This window comes from Xyrauchen texanus, chromosome 29, assembly GCF_025860055.1.
Source record: "Xyrauchen texanus isolate HMW12.3.18 chromosome 29, RBS_HiC_50CHRs, whole genome shotgun sequence".
NCBI classification, from domain to species: Eukaryota; Metazoa; Chordata; class Actinopteri; order Cypriniformes; family Catostomidae; genus Xyrauchen; species Xyrauchen texanus.
The window spans coordinates 39,898,863-39,913,669 of NC_068304.1; the positions used below are offsets into that span (position 1 = coordinate 39,898,863).

At 40.4% G+C, this 14,807-nt stretch overlaps 1 protein-coding gene across 3 annotated transcripts in view; it reads left to right on the forward strand.

Moving 5' to 3' along the window:
- Positions 1-247: 247 nt before the first annotated feature.
- The window catches only part of LOC127622730 (endosome/lysosome-associated apoptosis and autophagy regulator family member 2-like), a 27,030-nt gene continuing 12,470 nt past the window's right edge, over positions 248-14,807 (forward strand). Inside the window, exons 1-16 of one of the 3 annotated variants that reach the window (XM_052096784.1) lie at positions 248-419; positions 4,329-4,449; positions 5,828-6,017; positions 6,355-6,502; positions 7,295-7,384; positions 7,731-7,836; positions 7,933-8,085; positions 9,387-9,475; positions 9,704-9,884; positions 9,978-10,106; positions 10,432-10,522; positions 10,946-11,048; positions 13,085-13,222; positions 13,426-13,689; positions 14,321-14,494; positions 14,600-14,783. In XM_052096784.1, the coding sequence (XP_051952744.1) occupies positions 264-419; positions 4,329-4,449; positions 5,828-6,017; positions 6,355-6,502; positions 7,295-7,384; positions 7,731-7,836; positions 7,933-8,085; positions 9,387-9,475; positions 9,704-9,884; positions 9,978-10,106; positions 10,432-10,522; positions 10,946-11,048; positions 13,085-13,222; positions 13,426-13,689; positions 14,321-14,494; positions 14,600-14,783 (2,317 nt within the window). In that variant the 5' untranslated portion in view covers positions 248-263. Of the gene's footprint in view, positions 420-744; positions 916-2,214; positions 2,273-4,328; positions 4,450-5,827; positions 6,018-6,354; positions 6,503-7,294; positions 7,385-7,730; positions 7,837-7,932; positions 8,086-9,386; positions 9,476-9,703; positions 9,885-9,977; positions 10,107-10,431; positions 10,523-10,945; positions 11,049-13,084; positions 13,223-13,425; positions 13,690-14,320; positions 14,495-14,599; positions 14,784-14,807 lie in introns of those variants that run through there. The other 2 variants (XM_052096782.1, XM_052096785.1) reach the window with 2 other exon arrangements.

The following is a 14,807-nucleotide window of genomic DNA, read 5'->3' on the forward strand; positions in this document are numbered from 1 at the left end:
TAAAATGTTTAATATTTTCCACCAGCTGGCGCCATTTCCCTCATGTTTAGCCTATGGAGCAAATACAACCTTGTCGCTATTTTCTGTATTATAGAGCACTGCAAGACAATTGAATAAATGAGGCAGCTAAAATTGTGTGGGTGCGTTGGTATGGATGTCAGAGTGTGTGTGTGTGTGTGTGTGTGAAACCAACAGTGGCATTTAAAGGGTTAAAATCTTGAAAATGTACATTTGCAAGTTGCTTTTATCCAAAGTGACTTACAATGCACTTATTACAAGAACAATTTCCCTGGAGCAACCTGGAGTTAAGTGCCTTACTCAAGGACACAATGGTGGTGGCTGTGGGGATCGAACCAGCAACCTTCTGCTTACCAGTTATGTGCTTCAGCCCGCTACGCCATGACAATGAATGGATATGTGTAAGTTATGATCGGGACTGATGTTGGCTAAAAAAATTAACTAATTGAAAGTGGAAAATAATATTACTATATAAGAGTATGGACATTTTTGTCCTCTAAAGACCTAGAGGAACATTTTTTAAATGGACACATTGGGTTAAGAACATTAAGAATTTTAAAGTTAAAATAATGTTAAATATTAGATTTTGTTAACTACATTGTTCCAGTTTGGTGATCTACCAAAGCCTTGCGATAGACATCGGTTCAGGACATCATCGTTAAAATCCCCGTGACGTCATTGCTGTGACTTCAAAGCGGCTCCGTCAGATGACGTTCTCTCGCTGAAATGATGATGGGACGCCCCGGTTATTCCGTCCACCAGACGATGGAGCGTGCAACTCAAAGCCTCGTTCGTCACCACAGGGATTTTATTGTGCATTTCGCAGCATGGATGTGTTATGTTTTCATCTTGCGCGCGCCCGCTGTGTCCACTGCTCTCGCGCGTCAGTGCAATGAGGTGAGCGAGCGTTCATTGTGTTTATAAAGCGATCAAGTTTCTGCATCTGTGACTCTGCTAACCTTCCATATATGTATTTATTGCTTTGGGATCAACTTCTTTACTGCCACGTGCGAGTCAGAATGTTGTAATAATAATCACAGTAACAGGTGTTTCAATGAAGAGATAATTAACCAGAGTTACACTCACTATATGTTTTTGGTAAAGGGTTGTAGTTTAGATTAAATGTCTTCCAGCAGTTTTAAATCAAATTTAAACAAGTACATAAAAAATGCAGCTAATAATAAAAAAACTTGTTCATGGTTGGGTTCATTTTAGTTACATTTTATTTAAAATGTAGTTTGCTAAAGTGACTTTCTTGGCTTTAGGCACCTTCCTTTGCATTCAGTGGGATTATAAATTAAATATTGACAGTTCCTCATGAATTACTTATTCTGATTAACGAAAGCTAAACTTTTTAATTCGTTTAAAGTAAAAAAAAAAAAGAAAATAAATATATATATTTGTTTTAAAGCACATTTTACTTTTGAGTTGTGTGACTTTATCAAGCTGTAACATTCAATATGCATTTAATCAATAAAAGGGAATGATATAACAGTGTGCGGATTAACTTCTTTATTTGCTTATTTTATCAATATGCTTTTCTGCTCAACTGGGGTCTCTGAACACACATTTTGGATGCTTAACACTCCAGTTAATTTTTATATCATGTATCCGTTTATTGGCTTTTTGTCTCCCACTTCCCTTTATATAGAGGACTTCATAATAATAATCTTTTCCAACCTTTTGAATTGTTTTGGTGCATGCATTTGTGGCGATATCACCTCTGAAATGGTTACAATACTTTTCTGGTGAGAGAACATGCATTGGTTGATGTTCAGGCCAAACCATCTTGCATTTTTGGGATATTTAATATGCATTTATCTCTGTTCATTTCCGTTCATGCATCAACAATGTAGAATGCTACCTGTACAGTTTCTTGAGAGCATTGTCCACGTGTTTGCTTCTTGATTAAGTCACTGATATACTTTTTGTGTGAGTTATAGATCAGTGTTGGATTGTGCTTTGTGATGGTCAGCCCCTCTAAAATACATGCTCTGAAAATGAGGTGGTTTTACACTCCTGCCAGGGTGGGTTCTCCTAATGGCTGAAGACGTTTCCAGTGGAGTGTGAACCCAGTATGTCCATCTCAAGAGCCTGGTGATATACTGCTAAAAATAGCCCCCTTGAAAGGGCTTTCACAGAGCTCAGCACCTCCTCCCGTCTCTGTGTGTACTCAGTGACCGCTTGCTTTTAAGCGAGGTCATAAATTGTGTCATTATTGATGCATAGGAACACAGCAGTTTCGATCATAGAGGTGAGCTGATGCTGTTCCACATTGGGCATTAGGATGGTTGTAGTGTTTTGCACGCTAACTTCATTTGTAATATGTGAGTGGGAGTTTGTGTAAAGACCTGTTCCTTTTCTGAGCCGTGTGAAGAGTCTCTGCCCGGCGCACTGTTGACCCACAGGGCATTCTCAGATTTATTATCAGTTTCCGCCTGATGTCGGCCTTTCCTTCCCACTCACTCAATCGGTGTTGTTGGAGAAGCCTACACAAATGTTGTTTTCCAAGTAATGTAGCAGTTTAGGACACGAGATGGCATTTTTGCTTCTGAAAATGTGCTTTTCATGTCGCATTTTGATTTGGGACACTATTGGTTAGGTTTAGGATAAAGTTTTTGGTTAGGTAGGGTTCATTTACACATTAAAATCTCCATCTAAACATTAACCTTAAAACTTTGTCTGATTAAAGCTAATCGTGTAATATGGCATGTTGTTTTGGTCTGCAAAAATGTGGACGTGGTCACGTAACCGTCACGAGATCATCTATATACTGTATCTCACAAAAGTGAGTACACCCCTCACATTTTTATAAATATTTGATTATATCTTTTCATGTGACACACTGAAGCAGAGCATGGTCCCCTCCCTTCGGAGACTGGGCCCCAGGGCTGTATTCCAGCATGATAACGACCCCAAACACACCTCCAAGACGACCACTGCCTTGCTAAAGAAGCTGAGGGTGAAGGTGATGGACTGGCCAAGCATGTCTCCAGACCTAAACCCTATTGAGCATCTGTGGGGCATCCTCAGACAGAAGGTGGAGGAGTACAAGGTCTCTAACATCCACCAGCTCCGTGATGTCGTCATGGAGGAGTGGAAGAGTACTCCAGTGGCGACCTGTGATGCTCTGGTGAACTCCATGCCCAACAGGGTTTAAGCAGTGCTGGAGAATAATGGTGGCCATAAAACATATTGACACTTTGGGCCCAATTTGGACATTTTCACTTAAGGGTGTACTCAATTTTGTTGCCAGCGGTTTAGACATTAATGGCTGTGTGTTGAGTTATTTTGAGATATGAAAGATGATCTGTTAATTTTGAATCATAATGACTAAAATATATATATATATATATATATATATATATATATATATATATATATATATATATATATATATATATACATTAAAAATATTTTCATATTTCTTTACATACAGATATCAAGGTATGGGTCATAGAAGCCCTTGTGACGGAGGAATGATACTGTATGTGGGTTCAGGGTTGTCCCGAGAGAGAAACTTTTGAAAATGTAAAAGTCTGAATGGACCATTTTTCTATTTTCATTAAAGTGAGAAAGACTAAACTACAAACTAGTCATTGTTTTGTCTTTCATCCTTGTCAGAGATGATGACATCTGAATAATTTCACCAAATGAGAACAGAAATATGTTTGTTTATTGTTAAAGGTTTGGAAAATGCTGATTAATAAAACTACATATAGAAAGAAAAAACGTAATGGTGTAAAGGTGCTCTGGAAACACGCACCTCATGTTTACTCGCATGTGGGGGAAGCGGGTGTGGCCCGGGCATCAGTGAAGCGTGTTTCAGTGCTAGAGACAAATATTCAAGAATACAGCGTAGAAAGATCAGATATGATGTAACCGGCGATGTTGTTTTGTCGCGCTGCTCACTAGAGACGATGAGAGGGCGTCACCGTCATCATGATGTCTTGCAGTCAAGATGGACTCAATCTGGGATCCGGTACGCGGTGACCTGCATAGCGGGGGCAATAGCAACTTCATACAGTCTGAGGCTGCGTTTCCACTGACGCGAAACAATCCGCACAAAGCCGCTCACAACGCTAGAGAACCGCTTGCCCCGCGCTGCTGTCAATCTTACAATCCACGTCGCGAGCTTGACGCTCTGCTTCCATAGGAAGCAATTGAAAGTGCTCGCTCACTACGCGCCAGTGGAAACATACGATAAGAAAGGCAAACTGCTAGTGTTTTTAGCATCACCTTCACACCCACAGAACACAGGCACCCAAATTGTCCTTTTAGTTACATTTTATAGTTGTTTGTTTTTGCAGGCGGACTACTATTTTCAGTACACTGAGTGTGACAGCACAGGATCCAGATGGAGGGTGGCCATTCCTCTGAACCCTGGAGAGTGTACTGGACTACCAGACCCTGTGCAGGGCACCGAGTGCAGTACGTATACAGTGTGTGTGTGTGTGTGTGTGTGTGTGTGTGTGTGTGTGTGTGTGTGTGTGTGTGTGGTAGTGGTTCTAGCTTGTTTGGTGCCCTGAGCGAAACCTGCTTCAACACGCCCCCCCAAGATGTTGACCGGGGTGGGGGGTGCCGGCCTTGGCGACTGCCCATAACACCCATGCCTAAATCAGCCACTGTTTGTGTGTGTGCAAAGTGTGTGTTTTTGTTTCAATGGGATGTACATGCATTGCTTTGCCTGTGCACTAAAGTCATTCTCAAAGCATGTCCTTTTCAACAGCATTTTTGTTATTGAATTACCCATTATCAGCACAGATGGAATTTCCTCTTTGCAAAAATGTGTTCTGGGGCCTTCGAGTAATCTCTCCTAAAACATCACTCACCATTTCAACACCTCATAACATATACTGTATTATGTACTGTAAATGTTTTTCATTCTGAGCAGAAACTGTATATTCTGGTTCTGGCATTCCGTCGACTCCTTTCCAGTCGGTTCCTGGTCTGGGAAAACAAGTTTAAAATAAGGGACTTATTCAACCAAAATAAGTGAAAATAAGAAGTTTTTGTACTCATGTTGGGGAATTATCAGCTTAGAAATCATAACAAGCTAAGTATACAGTAGCCTATTATGATGGGGAAGAGGAGACCCCTGCCAGCCGCTGTTACGCGGCAGGGTCTGAGACCGCCGACCGCGAGCGGGGAGGGGCTCACTGCTGACCGCCTGGAGCGGTAGAACTGCTGCCAGGGGCGGGGCGCTGCGTTCCATTATTATCCAGCACTGCTTTAACCCTGTTGGGCATGGAGTTCACCAGAGCTTCACAGGTTGCCACTGGAGTCCTCTTCCACTCCTCCACGACGACATCACGAAGCTGGTGGTTGTTAGAGACCTTGTGCTCGCGGCCTTGTTTTCATTCTTTTCCACATTTTCGTTTTCATTCTTAGAAATGTTTTCAGTCCCTGGTATATTGTAACATCAAAATACAATTGTCAAGATAGGAACATTTGCCTCTTGTTTGACAACCTACTTACACAATACTGCCAATTAACTTTCAGATAAAGGAAGTTGATGCCAGAGTTTCCATACAAAGTCAAGTGACCTCAGTATTTGCAGGGATCCTCATTTTCAATTTTATTTTTCTAATATTTACACTACTGCAGCTATGCAACTATTTATGACGCATATTGACGCATATTATTTCAACAGTCTTGGCATGTGATTGTGTTTATCCTTAGAGTATTTGTCTGATGTAAAATGTATAATAGTTGGAATTGCTCACTTGGTATTTGTTTCTATCTGAATCTGATTGGTTCTTCTGTGTGAACTCTGTCTTTGGCTCTTTATGCCCCTCCCATCCATCAGCATTCACGTGTGAAGCGGGGGAGTTTCTAGAGATGTCTGCTCAGGAGTGCACTCAGTGTGCGGCTGGCACTTACTCCCTTGGCAGTGGGTTACGTTTTGATGAGTGGGACGACATCCCGCCCGGATTCAGCAACCTAGCCGCAAACCCTGATAACTCCCCTATTGGACAGAATGGATCCACCTGCAGCAGGTGAGTGACATCATAGGGGGTGTGGTCAGACTTTTGAGGGAGAGGACAGCTGTGTGTCCAAATAATATTTGGTAAGTTTTATTGGAAATTGCAGATATCGGCTGAAAAATCCATCTTAATTTGGTATGTTTTAAAGGTAGATATAAAGATATATATATATATTTATTGTAACAAATCAGTATGCACACATGGATTTGTATGCATGCACAACTAAAACATTGAAACATAATTAGCATTAAACCAGTCATGCATTTTTATTCTTTATGCCGCTGAAAGCTGTAGTCAATTCAATACATGTGACCAGACCTGATGGTATTTGTGTTTCTCATGTCTTTAGTGCAAAGTGGATTGCACAGGGTTCATATCTGGAGTCCAACAGGGATGAGTGTACAGTGTCTCTGGTCTACACTGTGCACTTAAAAAAAATGGGCTCCGTGTCTTTCGAATATCAGTATATGGACAACAGCATCCTCTTCGAGTTTTATGTGAGTTTGAATCTCTTTACTATAAAAGAAAAGGATCTGGAAACCCCATTCATGTGTATGAAAGATTAACTACATACAGTTAGTGGATACTTAGTGTCATACCAAATTATTTTCTACTGTATATTCACTATCTTTGTAGGGGTCGAAGCACTAAAATTGAATGCATTTTTGGGGCCATAGCCCAAATTTACTTAAAGACCTGTATCTTCTGAACGCAAGGTCCAAGCTTAACGAAACTTGGTAAACTTTAATACCAAGCCATTTTGAGGATGCGTGCCAAATTTTGTCCAATTCTGCCCATAGGGGGCGCTACAATTAAAAACCAATTATATCTCCTCAACCGTTTGATTGAGGAGGTTGGATTTTGGCATGCATCCTTTTGGTCATGTCCTTAGATATCGTATGGATAACTCTACCAAAATGGCCACATTTCATAAGCGAATAACTTGTGTTATTATGAAATATGGTGTGCACTTACAAAGTTGCCAAAATTAGGCTGAATACCAAATGTTATGCGAATCGGCCACGAGGTACAGGAAAAGAAATGCGAACACATACCTTCAAAGTAGCTAGAGTACTTGGTAATGAAAGATCTTTCAAATTTGGCAACTTTGCACGTTATTTTCACTTTTCTAAATGGCTTGATATTGATAATTGGTACTCACAGCTTTATTAAATGTCTCGTTTTGCTATGTGAATTTAGCAACATTATGAAAAATACAACTTTTAATGATTCAATGATTGGATTGTGGTTGGATAGTTGATGCTTTTATAATCACTTCTTTGGGACAGATTCAGAATGACCAGTGTCAAGAGATGGACCAGGATTCAAATAAAAAATGGATCAAATTGACCAGTCATGGCGAGTGGGGAATACATAGTGTAAGTGACCAAAACACAACTGTGTCTGAAGGAAATGGTTGTGTACATGACAAAACAAGCCTAAAATCAAAACAAGCCTAAGCTGATTTGCTGGTCTTAGCTGGCCAAGCTGGTCCTCAACTGGTTTCGCTAGGAGGCCAGCAGGTCTGCCAGCCTTGTGAGCTAAACGGTACCCACAAACCAAACCAGCCTGACCAAGCTGGGAGACCAGCTTAGGCTGGTTTTGGCTGCTTTATTATTATTTTTCGGCAGAAAAAACACAAAGGCCAAACGATGCTTAAAAACATACTGAAGTCATTACGCATGCATATTTACATTTCATACTGCGTATCTCACTTATGACCAGGTCAATCTGAATTCTGGGACTAACATCCTGTACTGGAGGACTACCAGAGTAACACTGGGCGCTAAAGCTGTCAAACCCGTGTTCTTGAGGAGCATCCGGATAGAAGGTGAAGATGTGTTTTAAGTGCACCTCCACCTTACAGTCCAACCTCATTGAGAGAGGAAATATTGTGTATATACCTGTATTTTTCTCTTTCTCACAGGTGTGGCATACACATCAGAATGTTTCCAATGCAAGCCCGGGACTTTCAGTCATACCCCCGGTTTATCCTCCTGTGAGCCCTGTCCACAGGACTCCTACTCCGGTCGTGGGGCCAGCTCATGTACACCGTGCAATACAAAAACACACTATGCTTGTAAGTATGCCATGGGCATTATGGTTGTATACCCATGCACTGTTGTACACATATGTGTGTGTGCTTGCAGTAGATTTGTCAATGGAGTTGAAACCATTTGATGTGAAGTGCGAGACTGTTATGTAGTTCATTGCCGGCACCACTTTACACCTGATAACGGCCACAAAGAGCAGAAATCCTAATTAAGAGATTCTAATTAATATTTATGAGATGCAAAAAGTCATTGGGGTTTTTCTAAAGTTATAATTATGAAATACTACTTGATAATTATGATTTATCTCATAATTATGTCTGGCAATGTTATAATTTACTTTTTATATTGTAATTCTGAATTATGACAATATATGACTATATTATGATAATTAGCACAATTATAAGATGATATATGGTCTTCTAAATGTCTTCAGACTTGTATATCATTTTCATAACTTTTTATATCAGAAATATGACTGAATCTATTAATTATGACTGTGTCTTATAAATATGATTTAGCAACTCATTTCAAAATTAAGACTCACTATTTCATAATTGTGGCTTAATTTCATAATTGAGTTTTAATCATATCATAATTGAGATACTATATTATAATTTGTTTTTTATATCATAATTATGACTTTTAATATAATAAAATAACTTTTGAATTATGACTTCCTATATACAGTATATGTGTGTATATATATATATATATATATATATATATATATATATATATATATTTATTTTTCTTTTAATCTCATATTTTTGACTTTTTATATCATAATTATGACTTCTCAAAATTGGCTTTGACTTTAATATTCATGACTTTTAGCAACATAAATATTATTATTTCATAATTGATTTACTATCTAATAATTTAATATCATTATATAATAATTTTGATGTTTTTATATCATGATTATGACTTCTCAATATAGACTTTGACTTTAATAATCATGACTTTTAACAACATAAATATTATTATTTCATAATTGATTTACTATCTAAATAAAAAAATAAAAAAAACATTTTTTTTAATTACTATGTAAAAATTCTGACTTTTTATATAATAATTTTGACCTTTTGAATTTATAATCATGACTTTTTTATCTCATAAATATGACTTGAAGCAGTTTTATTCCCCCTGATGTGTGGAAATAGGTGGAAATGGGCTTTTTTTTTATAGCTGCTATGAAAGGATTTGATTGCATTACGTTTTTCTTCCTAAACCATCACCGTGTGCACAATGAGGCTCTTATGATGCTGTCTGTGTGTGCGTGAATGCACAATGGGATGATTTTGATTTGAGATGTTTTGTGTAACAGCTGAAGGTTCTGCCATGTGTAGGAGAAGACCTCCATGCTCAAAGAGCGACTACATCCAGACCTACAGCCCCTGTGATGAGAAGGGCAAGGTGAACAAACGCATTTTAGAAACTCTTACGGTTCCAACATGTTATAACACTGTGCTACTGCCTAGAAAAACACCCCTTTATCGTTTATAGCAGTGTAGAGCCATGATGAATTTCACTGGTCACTAATCAACACACAGTGTATTATAATATAGTATTGCAATTGAGTCTCCTTTTGCCATAAACTACATGCACACACAGGACGGGCCTAAACAAACTCCCTCTCCCTAGACGCAGGTCATGTATAAGTGGGTAGAGCCTCAGATTTGTTTGGAAGATGCTCTGGGTGCTGTAAAACTGCCACCTTCTGGTCAGCATAAGCCATGTCCTCCATGCAACCCCGGTTTCTATAACAACGACATGGCTACCTGTTCTCCCTGCCTACCTGGGACCTTCTCTGATGGGGTTAAAGGTGATTCCCGAGATGTCCCTTTTAACCTCTTAACTATACAGTAAATATCAATTAAATGAATGTAATCACGGAATGTGTGTGTGCCTTCCACAGCATGCCAGCCTTGCCCAGCTGGCACAGAGCCTGTCCTCGGGTACGAGTACAAATGGTGGAACGTGCTGCCTGTGAATATGAAGACGTCCTGCTTCAATGTGGGCAATAACAAGTGCAATAGTTTAAATGGTGAGGGATTACACTAGGACAGTGTTGGGCTCACGTTTGTGATGTTCGCTGGTAGATGTCGCTGTTGCTCAATTTTTGTCATTCCAGCATGTAGAATAACTATCGTTTGGGCTGTTCGATGGATTAAAAAAATTTAATCAAATTAATTGCATGATGTGCTGATTTGAAATAGAATTATTTGCAAATAAATTCAAATAGGCCGTATAAATATTTGTTAAAAATGGCCACAAATGTGTTTGTTTTATTAATAAATTAACATATTCAAGTGGCAGTCTTGATAATGTGTGTGTGTGTGTGTGTGTGTGTGTGTGTGTGTGTGTGTTAGGTTGGGAGGTGGCGGGTGATCACGTTCACTCAGGAACGGGTCGTTCAGATAATGATTATCTAATTTTAACCCTTCGAGTACCTGGATTCAAGTGAGTCTCCAAATACCTTCACACTGTATTTAAGTGCTGCCCAAAATACATTCTGTTCATTGAGTGTCATTATTAAAGCCTTGAATTTCCACCAGTGTTGGGCAAGTTACAAAAAATGTGTCATCCACTACAAATTACTAATTACTACTTTAAGAGGGTAATTTTGATTACTTTAGTATTCCGATTACTTTTTGATGACGTAATTACCAATTACATTACTTTTGCTTTCTTAAAAACTAAATAAAACCTCACAAAGAAATGTTTTGTTTTGCTACCACGAGTTCAGAATGTTGTTTTGCATGTTGTTGTTGTTGTTATGGTGTGCATGGCCTACAGCTAATTCTGCATTATGTGTTACTGGCCTAAAATGTTTATTCTTATGGAACGTTTGTGAGACACGAGCTTTGTGATTTCTTGTGTCAGGTTGCCCATGTCATTGCATGCAACGTCTGGCAGCGAGTACGGCCGCATCACTTTTGAGTTTGAAACCATCTGCTCCGCTGACTGCGAGTTCTACTTCATGGCGGTGAGTTGGCGACGTGTGCACTCATACATGCTTGTATCATTAGTGACACAATTGCCCCGTTTATTCCTGGTTGACAAGTCAAGTGGTCAGCCATGACTCATCGTTGTTTGCACCTGGCAGCAACATGTCGCTCTAAAACAAATCTGCTCACTAATGCTTTCAAATGCATTGCAACATTTTAATCTCGCTGCAAATATGGCGGTTTGAGTGGAATGCTTGTTATTTTAGTTGAGCCCCTGTATTAACTGAGATATGCTGTGTGTAGAAATGGGCTTTTAGGGACGGGAATCACTTTCGTTTTTGTTTCCTTAATCTCTTCATCTTCATCCATCGCTTTTGCATTTGTTACATAAAATAACAAGATAAGACCTGAAAGCCTCCGTTGCGCAAATGAGTGTCACTGTTAGCATTTAGGCTGTTTTCTTTAAAGTTTTAAGCCATTGTTTACTTGTCTGTGAGCTTGTTTGGGTGAATATTCCAATGTTGAGTCTCCAGAAGCTTAGTGTAAAATATACAGTCCAGTAGATTAAAGCATGATAAACAAATCATCTGCAAATTATGTTCTCAACTGTTGATGATATGTTATACATCAGGATCTCAGCTTTCCAACGACATCAGAATTGAGCTTCTAGACAACTCTGTAGTCGAGATATTCAATGAAACAATGAGGAAGGTCTGTGCGCTCTGATTACACATTGCGCATGCGTTAGAGCGCCACCTACTGTTCAGATCTGTATATTGTGATGGAATAGAGAGAAAAATATTTTTCCACTGGATGGCATGAAATGAAGACTTTTTGCTGGGAGACTAGAACAGGAATTACTGTACATGCTCGCAAAATCACAAACAACTAACAAACAATCCCCAAATATATATATATATATTTCCTAAAAGAATTATGTGCATTATCTGTCTGTCTGTCTGTCTTATCCATCCATCTGTCTCTCTCTCTCTGTCTCATCCATCCATCCATCTCATCCATCTGTCTGTCATATCCATCCGTCTCTCTCTGTCTGTCTGTCTCATCCATCTGTCTGTCTGTCTCTCTCATCCGTCTGTCTGTCTGTCTCATCCATACTTCCGTCTTATCCATCTCCATCTATCTATCTGTCTGTCTTATCCATTCATCTCCATCTGTCTGTCTTATTCATCCATCCGTCTCCATCTTTCTCTGTCTGTCTTATCCATCCGTCTCCATCTTTCTCTGTCTGTCTTATCCATCCGTCTCCATCTGTCTCTCTCTCTCTGTCTCATCCATCCATCCATCTCATCCATCTGTCTGTCATATCCATCCGTCTCTCTCTGTCTGTCTGTCTCGTCTGTCTGTCTCTCTCATCCGTCTGTCTGTCTGTCTCATCCATACTTCCGTCTTATCCATCTCCATCTATCTATCTGTCTGTCTTATCCATTCATCTCCATCTGTCTGTCTTATTCATCCATCCGTCTCCATCTGTCTCTCTTTCTCTGTCTTATCCATCCATCCATCTCATCCATCTGTCTGTCTGTCTTATCCATTCATCTCCATCTGTCTGTCTTATTCATCCATCCGTCTCCATCTTTCTCTCTGTCTGTCTTATCCATCCGTCTCCATCTGTCTCTCTCTCTCTGTCTTATCCATCCATCTCATCCATCTGTCTGTCTGTCTTATCCATCCGTCTCTCTGTCTGTCTGTCTGTCTTATCCATCCAATGTCTGTATCGTTCTTTGTAAACTTCCTTCTCTGTCTGTCTGTCTGTCTGTCTTATCCATCTCCATCTGTCTGTCTGTCTTATCCATCCATCTCATCCATCCATCTCCACCTGTTTCTCTGTCTGTCTCATCTCCATCTGTCTATCTTATTCATTCATCTATCCTTCTTCATCTGTCTGTCTGTCTTATCCATCTGTCTCTCTGTCTGTCTGTCTCATCCATCCATCTCAGCTGTCTTTTCCATCCATCCATATATCCATCTATAGGTATTTAGATGTGTAAATAGATGTATGCTATAAGTTTGACGATGGAACAGTCAATTGATGTGTTGATCTTGTTTGTGGTAGGATGTGCGCAGGAGGAGTAAGGGTGTAGTTGAATCATGGGAAGGAAGTAAAGCAAAGCAGATCTACACACACATTATGAATGAAAACTCAACTGTTGATTTGACCTGGGCTTTCCAACGCACCAATCAGGCCAATGATGCAAGTAAACAATTACATTTTTATTTTAAATAATTAAATGTATATTTAACTTTTAATATTTACATTTAAATGAATAACGCTTGTTATCTTTGTGTTTATCTATTGCATAATGTAATGACATTCATACATATTAAGTCTGGATAATGAGCCATTGTATGTTATGGAGGATGTTTTATGACTTCTCATGTGACTCCGTCCATCAGGTGCGTCAGTATGTAAATGACATGGTGAAGATCTACTCTGTTACTGTCACTAATGCCATGGACGGGGTGGCGTTGGTGTGCCGGGCTTGTGCACTTCAGTCTCAGAAGTCCGGCTCTTCCTGTGTGCCCTGTCCCGCTGACCACTACATTGATAAAGAGACCAACCAGTGCCAAGAGTGCCCGTCTGACACCATCCTCTCTGGACACCCTATCAATGGCAGAGAATCGTGCCAACCGTGTGGGCCAGGAAGCAAAAGCAACAAGGTATATTTCACCTACTGTTTTTGACTTTCTCCGCACCTTTTCTCTTTTCCTGTATGTGTATATTGTAGCCTTTTTCCCATGGGGACATGGGCAGGAGAGCAAGAAGAGGTGCATAATTAATAAGCCTCATTCTGACTGCGGTGGATGGCATTGGCATCCTCACACAACCAGGACCAGAGCTGGCAGGGTTTCGAACGAGTAGATGCACCGCTGAACCCGCTCCTGGGACCCCTGGATGAATGAAATGAGTCGCCGGGGAGAACGGCACATGTCGTGGCCGATGGGCTAGAGGCCGGGCCGCCTTCCCATCTCACCTGCCGCGGACGTGGGAAGTCAGGCCGCAAAGGACGCCGCCGCCCCTCGCGCCGTGGACCCTGGAGGGGAGCGTGTGCGGCTGAGTGACCCAGCTCATACCCGGGCCGTTCCATAGACACTATCCCCCGCCCCTTCACATGCTTTTGAATTTTTTTTAAACCACTTACAATTATAGAAACATGCATCAAACTGTCCTGAAAATTTTAAATAATTGCATATAATAAATATACTGAAAAATGCGCTACTTTTAGAATTGACTCGCCAACGCACTATGACCGGAGTGTTCCAGTGAGTTCTTTCTTGATTTTTCTTACAGGAGCACAATGTGTGTTTTAGTGACTGTTCATTCACATACATTGACCAGAATCGGACTCTTCGGTACGACTTCAGCGCTCTGTCCTCCGTCGGGTCCATAATGAATGGGCCGAGCTTCACTGCAAAAGGCACAAAGTACTACCACCTCTTCAATATCAGCCTGTGTGGAGCAGAGGTACACACACACACACACACACACACACACACACACACACACACACACACACCTGAATGGAATATGAATGCAGAATGTTATTTATCCCTCTCTGGGTCTTTTCAGGGTCGCAAGGCAGCAGTCTGCAGAGATAACGCCACCGATCTGTCCAATGAGGAGGCTGATGCTGGTCAGCTGGGCAGTTCAGTGGAGGCGTTTATCTGTCAATCAACAGTTATCCCTCCAGATGGCCGGGGCTTAAAAACAGCCCTCTCTTCTCAGTCCATCAGCCTGGCAGACACATTTCAAGGTGCCAATTTCACATCGCAAAGAA